Here is an 11118-nt window from a genome sequence, read left to right on the forward strand (position 1 = left end):
GACGAGTGACGCAACGCAACCCGGAGGCGACGGAAATGAGGCGTGAGAAGTGCGACGCGCTGTCAGGCAGTGCTTTGCTGCCGGCTCGGTTGCGGGACGCGTCGCGAGGAAGCCATGGAGGACCGTGGTGAGTGTGTAGCCAGAGGGGCGGGGACACATGGTCCCGTCCTCGCACGGGCAGCCTGAGATCTGGGCGACGTTGTCTGGGCTCTAACCACTTTCCGCTGTCACTGCTCTCGTGTCTGTGGTCTGGGTCCATCGGACGCTCGCAACCTGGCATCAGCACACGCCGTTCGAGGGGCCTCCTCCAAAAAACTGGCTCTCACCTCGCAGCCCGGGTTCTAGTATCTTCTCTGTGAGCAGTAGGAAGAATGTATTTATTAAGCGAAAGACAAATTAATATACTGCTTTTAGTTTAAAAGTGAGCTGTAAACATTTATGTCTGTGCACATGTGTAGCCTTGATTGGCATTCACTGCTCAGAAGGCTGTAGACGAAATTGATGAAGTGGATGAGTGGATTCGTTAGAATGCTACCTCCTAAATTCTGTGCCTTTTGCTCCAATAGCTTTTTTAAAATATGGAAGAGGTATGTCCCTGCCAACAGTAAAGGAGGTGTCTTCTCTATCCCTACCAACATTTGTCTCCTTTAACTTTGAAAGCTTCTTTTAAAAATGTGTTTGTTTCTTATTCTTAAGGTTAGCAGTTGTTATCAAGATCTCTGGCCTCATGCTGCTAAGTTCACGTGATGACCCATTTTTTTTCCCCCTCTCCTTAGAGTTAATTGAATACTTTAAGTCTCAGATGAAAGGCGATCCAAACATGGCCTCGGCGGTGGCTGCCATCCAGACTTTACTGGAATTCTTGAAGAGAGATAAAGGTATGAATAGTCAGCCTCAAACAGTCTGGGCCTCAGGAAAGTCTTCAGATGACTGTTAGGAATGTGGACAGGCAGACATGTAGATCTATGTCCAGTCTCAAGCCCAACCTCTGTGTCCATGGTAGACTTGTTGGCCTGGAGGAAACCCTTGGGTTACACTGAAAGGATTCCCATCCACCTACAAAATATGCCCTATTGCAAGAGTCAACAATACAACCATAGCCAAAAGGCTTAAATTAGAGCAATAATTTAGCTTTACAGATGAGTACCAAGCTCTTAGCTTGTCCCTGATTCTGTGTAGTGCTGTAATGTTGTAGAATAAATTCTGGTATCAGTATTCATTGAGACCTACTGAGTATGGTAAGTCTTAGGATCCTGGATATAACATGGCTGCTTACACATGCAAAGGATGTGCCGTCTTCATTCTCATGGGGTGGCCAAGAGGAGAATTTCTCTAACATAGCATCGCATGTCTTCCCAGTGTACATACATTCAGGTACCCTGGAGCCTGCACTGTATCACAGATCACATCTGCCCCCGCTAAGTAATTACCTGCCATGCTCTCTTGCTGCAAATTCCTTAGTCCAGCCCTGCTGGCCGCTTGACCTTTACTTTCTGTTTTATTATTAGCTTGTGTGTGAGTGTGAGTACACACAAGGACAGCTGTCGGGAGTTGCTTCTTTCTTTACTCAGGTCACCAGGCTGGCACCACGAAGCATTTTGCCCATTTTGCCATCTCCTTGGCCGTCTTGGTTTTTTTAAACCAAGTGTGTCCCTTTCTTGGGCCTTGGATCACTGACATCTGCACAGGAGCTGTGCTCACTGGTCTCCGCATGTCTGAGTCCTTGCTCAAGCCTCGGTTTAAATGGCCAGTAATGCAGGAGGCCAGCCTTATAAAGAAGCTTGACCTTGTTCGTCATCCTGCCTTTTCCTGCCCTTGTTCCAGTTGGTAATATGGCCGTCTCTTTCTGTGCTTATTTATTGCTCCATGAGAACATAGCCCTCTCTCGTGCAGCATCTCAGTGGCTGGCACAGAGAAGCATCCAGTGTTCTTTGAAAGCATGAGTGAACCACAGACCAGTAAGGGCGGTGACACTAAATGGACATCACATTCCTCACTTTATCATTGTAGGAGAGACAATCCAGGGCCTGAGAGCAAATCTCACCAATGCCATAGAAACCCTCTGTGGTGTGGACTCCTCGGTGGCCGTGTCGTCCGGCGGGGAGCTCTTCCTTCGCTTCATCAGCCTCACCTCCTTGGAGTACTCTGTAAGCCCTACCCTCCCTCGGGATCCCTCTTGTCCGTGTGCGGGACCTGTGAGCTTTCCTGGCGTTCCGTCCTCCCTTCACTGTGTTCTCTCCTCCCCAGGACTACTCCAAATGTAAAAAGATCATGACTGAGCGAGGAGAGCTCTTCCTAAGAAGAATATCCCTGTCGAGAGAGAAAATTGCCCATCTGTGCCACACTTTCATCAAAGACGGGGCGGTGAGTAGATGCTTCCGTGCTGCTAGCATCAAGAGCTTTGGGGTCACGCTGCTGGGCCCTGAATCCTGGCTCTGTCACCTACTGCTGGGACTATGGACAGTCACTTTTCTATCCTGAACTTTGCTTGTATGTTAATAAAGGCAGCAGTTGGGCTGGAGAGATGGCTCAGTGGTTAAGAGCACTGACTGTCTTCCAGAGGTCCTGAGTTCAATTCCCAGCAACCACATGGTGGCTCACAACCATCTATAATGGGATTTGATGTTCTCTTCTGGTGTGTCTGAAGACAGGGACAGTGTTCTCATACACATAAAATAAATACATAAATCTTAAGAAAAAAGAAAAATAAGGGCAGCAGCTCCCAGGCTGGGTGAGAGGTGAAAGAGACGCTGTGTAGTGTGTACGCTGTGAATACAGACGTTATAGAGGCTCATCGTTGTGAACTGGAGACCATGAGACCAGCATGAGTGGGCCTTGGTGTGGTAGGCTTTTTACTTTATGTGGGGCTGGAGGTTAAAGCAAGGACCTCTAACCTGCTAGACATGCTCTACCGCTGAACTACACCCATAGCCTCTTAGTAAGCTATTTCTCTTCTAAGTACATTTTAATCACATTTCTTTATTTGTTTGCATGAGTATGCCTAGATGTCACAGTGAGTGTGTGGGGGTCCGAGGAATTGGTTCTTTCCACTGTGTAGGTTCTGGGCATCACACTCATCAAGCTTGGTGACAGGCACCTTTACCCACTGAGCCATTCACTTGCTCTGATTCCTATGATTGAGTTCCTGGTCCTCTAAGCTGAAGTGAGTCTGCCCAGACTAACTGGTACTGTGGTCACTGCATCTTTGAGCCAGCATCAGCACTAGGTGGAACTGTCTTCTTTATAGCTGCGACTTGTCCCTAGTTAAATGAGGAGCAGCAGGTTCAGCCGGTCTCCAGCTTACCCTGCCCACCAGCTGATAAACCCTGCAGTTGCTGCTCTTTTGCTCTGGGCCCCTCGGATGCTCACAAACCGGCTTCAGCACATGCTGTCCAAGATGCCTTCTCTGGAAAACTGGCTCTTGGAGCAGTGTGCCCTCAGCCTCACAGACCATGCCTGTATTTACTTGCCTCCTGGCTCTTACATCTCGCCCTGGGTTTTACAGCGCTTCTTACCTTTGAAGTGTGCTATTAAATATGTGAGAGGGTGTGTAAATGGTAGTGTCACAGACCTGGGCATTGGAGGCAAGGCCATGACCCTCCTCTCCTTGGCTCACAGTGTGTGCCTGTAGTATACCTACCACCCACAGCAGCCTGCCCTTAACCTTCCAGCTGGGTTCAAAGCAGAGCTGCAGGATCTCTAAGCTGTGGGCAGGACAGCCACAGGCTTGTTAAATGCAGACGCCTCAGGTCTAAGGTGAGGCCTGAGCACCCACGGTTCTAGTGAGCAGCTATGACGGCCATGTCCACTCCCTGGCCTTAAGTAGTACTCTGCATTCTTTCTTAGAACATAGGCTATGTGTGAGTCACAAGTCATGACCTGCACCACAGACAGTTGTATTTGCTGCACTGTGCCTGTCAGGTTTGAAGAACTTGTTAGCTCAGCTTGTGTCTAGTGACTAGATTTTTACTTCTAGAAAAATCAGGTGACTGCTGTAGTGGGACATGTGACAAGAAGGGCCTGGTTCCCTTGGCTTTCAACTGCTGGTGGCTTCACTGGACCACTGTTACTACCTACCGTTGCTGGCACCTGTAGGCCCAAGTATGCAAAATATATATCTGATTGCCAGGGAAGCCAACCTCTGATGGACTGGCTTATGTGCCTTTGGAGTTCTGCTCCTTGGGCAGAAATGTGGAACTGCTCAGTGGGCTTGAACGTCACTGTACTCTTATGTCACCCTTCTGATCATAGTTGGTTTGTAGAATACTGGGACGTCACCTGACAAGCAGGAGTCATACGTCAGTGCAGACAGGGTGGGCAGTGGCTGCCAGGCAGCTTGCCCCTCTGATGGACACTTCTTGTTCCATAGAGAATTTTGACTCATGCCTACTCCAGAGTTGTCCTGAGGGTCCTGGAAGAAGCCGTGGCAGCCAAGAAACGGTTCCATGTGTATATCACAGAGTCACAGCCTGACTTATCTGGGCAAGTATCTCACCACTGACCAGTGAATCAACATTGCCTTGGACACATTCATGACTGTTCCCGCCCCTTGGAGGAAAGTCCCTGTGGGTTTCCACAGGCTCAATACAGGCTGTGGTGTTTTTGTTTTGTTTCCAATGTTTAGGGTTTTTTAAGGGTTTTTCTTTAGATAGTTATGTCAAAGGAACAGCAGGACACTAGATGAACTGGTGATTGACAGCCCCATCTCCAGAAAACAAGAAAAGCAAACTTTGTTCTGTTTCGCTGTGGTGCTGGAAAGAGAATCCTGGTCTGCCCAGGCTAGTCAGGCACTCTGGAGCTCCACCTCCAACTCAGTAGTTTTTCAGACAGGGTTTCTCTGTGTTGCCTTGACTATCCTGAAAGATTTTATGTGCATTGGTGTTTTGCCTATATGTATATCTGTGTGAAGGTGTTGGGTCCCCTGGAACCGGAGTTACAGACCGTTGTAACCTGCCGTGTGGGGGCTGGGAACTGAACCTGGGTCCTCTGGAATAGCAGCCTGTGCTCTTACCTACTGGGCCATCTCTAGCCCCCAACTTCACAACCATCTGAAATTTCTAGGGGATCCCATGCCCTCTTCTGGCCTCAGGCAGCAAGCATTCATGTAGTATACAGACATACATGCAGGCAAACCACTATTCACATAAAATAAAAACAACTATGTCTAAAAACAAAAATTAAAAACTTTGGTTCCTGTTTCCTTGGTCCAAAGTCAGGATCTGTCCCTTAAGCCTCTGAGATCACAGGACATCTTGTCTAAATCAAGTTCATCAGGCATGACTGTGGGACCTCACTGAACTGTATGTCATGTTTTCATGTCACCTTCAGTAAGAAAATGGCCAAAGCCCTCTGCCACCTCAACGTCCCTGTCACTGTGGTGCTGGATGCTGCTGTCGGGTAAGTGTGACTCTTCCTGTGTTCCTGCATTGCTGGCTCCAAGGAGAGTTTGATCCTGTCCATAAAGTCTGACTGGGTAGCATCTCTCCCCTTACAATACGCAGTGCCCTGTGACAGGGTTATCAGAAGGTCATGAGAGGGCAGAAGACAGGCTGCTGGAGTCTTCTTTCTGAGACAGCCTCTTGTAGCCCAGGCTGGCCCAGAACCCACAGTCCTTCCTCAGAGTGCCAGGGTTGCTGGCAGGAGCCTCAGCCTGGCTGCTCATGTTTTCAGAGTAAAAGGCAAAGGTCAGGCTATGGTCAGCAGTTAAGTGGTCACTGTACTGTGTCCTCATACTTGGCTGTGCAGTGGCTCACTGAGAGCTTTGTCCAAGTTGGGTCATCAGTGTGTATCGATAACAAATAGTAGTGCTTAAACAGTGAGCTGTAACACACCTGGTAGTCAGCACTGGAGGCAAAGGCAGGTGAGTCCGTATCAGGCCAACTAAGTATTCCTATTTTCCGTTTCCTCAGCTATATCATGGAGAAAGCAGATCTTGTCATAGTCGGTGCAGAAGGAGTGGTAGAGAACGGAGGAATTATTAACAAGGTAGGTACTGTCACACTGTTCCCAGAAGCCCCTCCAGCCTGAGCAAGACCTTGGTCAGCTTCCTTCTTCAGAGGCTGATCTTGGTGAATTTAGTCAGTGGCATTTACATTTATACACATAGGTGCTTTCATTCGGATCTGTGATTTGAGACAGTATTATGTAGCTCAGGATAGCCTCAAATTGTCTCAAACTCCTGTCTGCGCCTCCCAAGTGCTGAGGTTATAGGCATGACCACTCCCCCCCCAGGCAAACTGTATTCAGCTTGGAATTGAGTGTCTCTGGTTTTGTTTCCATTTAATTGGTACTTCCTTCCCCAGGGTTTGTTAAATTTTCTGTCACTTACCTTGGAAACTATCTATGACAAACATCATAATCACGTTAAGCTGTGCACTCACCGTCTTAGGTCCCTGGTTCACTGGCGTTCAGCACACTCACACCGTGCTATTACCAGTGTTTATAAAACTTTGTTTGTTCCAGATGGCCTTTTCCCGTGTCCCTGGTCACCTTTGTTCTGCTCTGACCTGATTTCTCCAGTCCAAGGGACCTCAAATAAGTAGACTCACACGACGCTCATAATTTGAGCTTGACAGACTTCACTGGCCACTGCCTGCATTCGCCCAGACTACGGCATATGTCACTGCTGCGCCCTTTCAAGCACAGGTCCAGCATAACAAGAACATGTGCTCATGTTCACTCGTAGTGGACACTTGGCTTTTCCTACGGTCGGCTGTAGTGCAGGGTGCTGCTGTGGACACTGGTCCCCCAGGAGTGGAAAGTTCTGGCTTATCTTGGACTGCACTTAACTTTCCCTAACTGGTGAAGCTGGCATCTTTTCATGTGCTTTGGAAACATTTGTCTTGGAAGAGAAATTGTTTTCTTTCTTAAAAGGTCCTCTTTGAGGGCTAGGAATATAGCTTAGCTGGCAGAATGCCTGTCTAGCTGCTGAAACCCCGAGTTCAAATCCCAGCACTGGATAGACCAGGCCTGGTGGAATTCAAGTAATCCCAGCACTAGGGGGTGTGGAGGCAGGAGGATCAGAAGTTTGAAGACATACTTGAGTACAAGGCCAACATGAAATACATTAAGACAGCGTCCTTAAAAAAAAACACCGTTCTGATCGCCATGCCTAAACTACACTTCCTGTGCTGTCTTCTGCTTTGCTGAGCTGTGCAAGCTTACCCATCCATTTTCCCTGACTTCTCAGATCGGAACCAACCAGATGGCCGTGTGTGCCAAAGCCCAGAACAAGCCCTTCTATGTGGTTGCAGAAAGTTTCAAGTTTGTACGGCTGTTTCCACTCAACCAGCAAGACGTCCCAGATAAGTTTAAGGTAAGTCTTGTATGTTTGACAGGGGTCTTTGACTCTACCCTGAAACCATAATGGTCCTGAAAGTACCTCCCTTCCGAGTGCTGTTTCCTCCAGTGCTTTTCCAGTGTAGAGATGGTCACTGGACCTGGGCACATTTGTGGGCAAAGTCTCATTTACATAGCACTCTGCTGGCAGAAGCAGCTGGGAGGCTGGTAGCAGGACCCCAGTTTCTTCATCCCATCTCTGCTTTTACAAATCATGTGACCTTGGCCAGGCACTTCCATTGTGGCCTCTTCTTTCCTGTGGGATGGGATGGTATCCTGGATATGCTGTCCCTGCCAGCCTGCTGCACAGCCAGTATCCTGACCCAGAGGTAGTCCTGGCAAGAGTTCATTTATAGCTCAAGCCAGAGCCTCAGCAGCACAGAGTGGATACAAGGCCAATCCAGCTAACCAAGTTCTTCTCTCCTCAGTACAAGGCAGACACTCTGAAGTCTGTGCAGACTGGGCAGGATCTCAAAGAGGAACACCCATGGGTGGACTACACATCCCCATCCCTCATCACGCTGCTCTTTACGGACCTGGGTGTGTTGACACCGTCTGCTGTGAGCGATGAGCTCATCAAGCTGTACCTGTGAGCAAGTCCCTGCTGCCCGCATGCAGGAGGCGTGTGCATGCACGCGGGGGAAACGGCCTCTCCAGCCAGCCAGCCAGCCAGGGGACAGAACTGATCGGACTTTCAGATCTGTATGCTAAGGGCTCCTATCGAAGTCCTGAAGAATCCTTCGACTTTTCCTCTGCCACATCTGAAGCCTGTTCCCAGTTCTAGAACCATCCTTATGGTTTACAGAAACTCACAGTCTCCGAAAGTACAGGTTAGATTACTGGCTGCAAACCTGACAAAGATGGCACACGAGCTGAGATGCCCTTCTCATAGAGCACTCCGACTGACGCCTGAATACAAACCTTATGGTGCCTCACAATACAGCAAACACTGACTGCATCTGGCTTTGGGGCTCTGTCCCCTCAGCAGCATCAGGCAGACAGGAAAATACCAATGCAGGAGCCATTCACGTAGCACTGCTCACAGAGTGTTGTCTATAAAAATGTGAGCTTACTAAAACATATTCAGAACCCAGCTTTTTTAAGTTAAATGTGGGAACAAATCAGGATCTTTTCAAAATAAATTATATGAACAATTTGGATATGGTATTGCCTCACACAAGTTGACACAGACCAGAAACAGTGCAAGCACAATTGGGCAGAACCTGTTACCAGAAAAAGCCTAGCAGCACTTATCAGGATAAGATACTCTTCCGGGTTTCAATAAAACATCAGAGCCTATTCTAAAATGTTCTCACCCCCAATCTTGGTGTCGTGGCACCAACCTGTGGCCCCAGAACATGGGAGGCTAAGGCAGGAGGATCAGTCTGAAATCATCCTAGACTACATAGTTGTCTTAGTTTGGGTTCCATTCCTGTGTAGAGACACCATGACCATGCCAACTCTTATAAAGGCAAACATTTAATTGGGGCTGGCTAACATTTCCAGAGGTTTTTAGTCCATTATCATCATGGTGGGAAGCATGGTAGTGTGCAGGCAGATGTGGGGTTGGAGTTCTACATCTTGATCCAAAAGCAGCCAGTAGGCCTTTTTCTACACAATGGGTGGAACTTGAGTCTAGGAGACCTCAAAGTCTGCCTACACCATGACACACTTCCTACAAGAAAGTGTGCCACTTCCCTGGACCAAGCATAAGCAAACCACTACAGTAGTGTAGCGCCTATTGCAATGAAACGAGAAAAAAAACAAACCCTGCACAAAGTCGCCTCTGCCTCTGGGTGCTCTTGGTAGGGCTGAAAAGGCTATGCAAAATTTGAGATGGGAGGAGGCAGGGGGATATCAAGTGACTGGGAATAAATACTTAGAAAATTTACAAGTATACTACATTATCTGTTTTTTAAAAAGTGAATGGGAATTTTTAAAAATTTATATATTTTGCATATACATATATTTAAACTCTGTAATGAAGTACAAAAACCACCCCAGAAAAAGCACAATTAATCAAAATAAATACTGAGATCTGTTATTTACACTCAAAATAGCTAAACACACTTCTGTGAGATTCTGGTAGGACAGTACTTGTGTGTGCAGTCCTTCGCTTTCTCCTGGTCTGAACAGACAGGGTTCCAGACAGTCTTCCAGCCAGGGTAGGAACGTGGGGCCAGCTGTGAAGTGCCCGTCACCTGAGGCTCTAAGGTCAACTGTCCTCTTCGGAGTCCGAGACACCTAAATCTGTCAGCTGGACTGTCCTTTTGGCACTTGTCAACAGCCCCTTCTCAAATTCTTCTTCTGTGATTTTGCCTTTTTTAAATTTTTTCAAGAGCCTTGTATCATTAAGGAGTTCTTCCATATCCTCATCATCAATATCAGAACCCTGAGTACAGAAGAAGCAATGTATGAGTGTCGGCTTCAGGTCTAGAGAGCCACAGATCCCGTTAGGGCCTACGAGCCCTAGGGTCAGCTAAGGCAGCAGCCCAAACCATGGACCCCAAAATTGAATTGGGGAGGGATGATGGTAAGACAAGGTGTCTACATAGCTCAGGCTGGCCATGAACTGCGGTGCAAGCACCGGCAACCTTGCTGTTCTCATAACACATTAGATGTCTTCCCAGTGCAGTGTCAGAAGGTGGAGTTTAAAGAATAAAAAACACATATTACCTCATCCTTTTTCCTTTTCGCATTCATCTTCTTCTTCCTTTCTTTTTTGGCCTTCTGTTTTGACCAAGCTTTGTTTTTGATGAATTTTCTTCTACCTTCATTTTCTGTCCGCTCTTTTCTTTTTTGTTCCAAAAGTTTCTGCCTCTGTTTTTCTCTAATTTTATCTTTAAATGGAATCGTGTCAGTATCGATGTCCACTGGTACAAAATCAGGAAACTGCTTCCCCCGCAGTTCTGGCATCCTGGGCATCCTCAGCAGGGCAAAGCCTCGAGCAAGCCCAGCGAAGTCAAGATCTAACAGGAAAGAACACAGCACTGGAAGATACCACAATCAGAGGGCGGGGCTGCTTCATGACGTTTCCTAAATAAATGATGTAATAAGCTGGGCAGTGGTGGCGCAAGCCTTTAAGCCCATCGCTCAGGAGGCAGAAACAGGAGGATCTCAGGATTGAGGCCAGCCTGTTCTACAGAGTGAGTTCCAGAACAGACAAAAAGGCTACACAGAGAAACCCTGTCTCCAACCTACCCCTCAACACTCCAAAAAAGTAATAAATTTACTTTAACTAGAATTTTTTAAAAGGTTTACTTGTTTATTTTATACTTGTGAGTACACTCGCTCTCTTCAGACACACCAGAAGAGGGCATTGGATCCCATTACAGATGGTTGTGAGCCACCATGTGCTTGCTGGGAATCATGACCCCTGGAGAGCCGAGCCATGTCTCCAGCCCCTAATTAGAACTTTTTAAACAATTTTACATCTACTCAGAACCTGATTTTCTTTCTTCCTTTAGGATTTCCTTTGAAAGGTTTAGAGAACACTGACCCTGGCATGCCACGTGTCTCAGTAAGACAATGCAACCCTGACACCTAAAGACTCAAAGAGAATGGCTATGCCAAGCACAGTGGCACAGCTCTCATCACCCCCAGCTTTAATACTAAGTAGGCAGAGGTAAAGAGCTCTCTGAGACTGAGCCAGCCTGGTCTATATAGCAGGCTACAGAAAGAGCCTGTCTCAGAGAGGGAGAGAGAGGGAGAGAGAGGGAGAGAGAGGGAGAGAGAGGGAGAGAGAGAGAGAGAGAGAGAGAGAGAGAGAGAGAGAGAGAG

At 47.6% G+C, this 11118-nt stretch overlaps 2 protein-coding genes across 2 annotated transcripts in view; one reads left to right on the plus strand and one right to left on the minus strand.

Annotated features, from left to right (window-relative positions):
• Window positions 1-51: 51 nt before the first annotated feature.
• On the plus strand, window positions 52-8498 carry Eif2b1 (eukaryotic translation initiation factor 2B subunit alpha). Its single transcript, XM_028766153.1, has 9 exons — window positions 52-127; window positions 777-878; window positions 2011-2147; window positions 2248-2364; window positions 4370-4482; window positions 5329-5397; window positions 5910-5985; window positions 7190-7315; window positions 7767-8498. The coding sequence occupies exons 1-9, from the start codon at window positions 115-117 to the stop codon at window positions 7929-7931; spliced, it is 918 nt and encodes a 305-aa protein (XP_028621986.1). The 5' UTR covers window positions 52-114; the 3' UTR covers window positions 7932-8498.
• Window positions 8499-9225: 727 nt separating this feature from the next.
• Ddx55 (DEAD-box helicase 55) overlaps window positions 9226-11118 on the minus strand; it is a 15855-nt gene continuing 13962 nt past the window's right edge. Inside the window, exons 13-14 of the mRNA XM_028766152.1 lie at window positions 10015-10307; window positions 9226-9730 (exon numbers count right to left, since the gene is read on the minus strand). Of these exons, the coding sequence (XP_028621985.1) occupies window positions 9554-9730; window positions 10015-10307 (470 nt within the window). The 3' untranslated portion in view covers window positions 9226-9553. The remainder of the gene's footprint in view (window positions 9731-10014; window positions 10308-11118) is intronic.

This window comes from Grammomys surdaster, unplaced genomic scaffold, assembly GCF_004785775.1.
Source record: "Grammomys surdaster isolate TR1022 unplaced genomic scaffold, NIH_TR_1.0 166, whole genome shotgun sequence".
Classification (NCBI taxonomy): Eukaryota; Metazoa; Chordata; class Mammalia; order Rodentia; family Muridae; genus Grammomys; species Grammomys surdaster.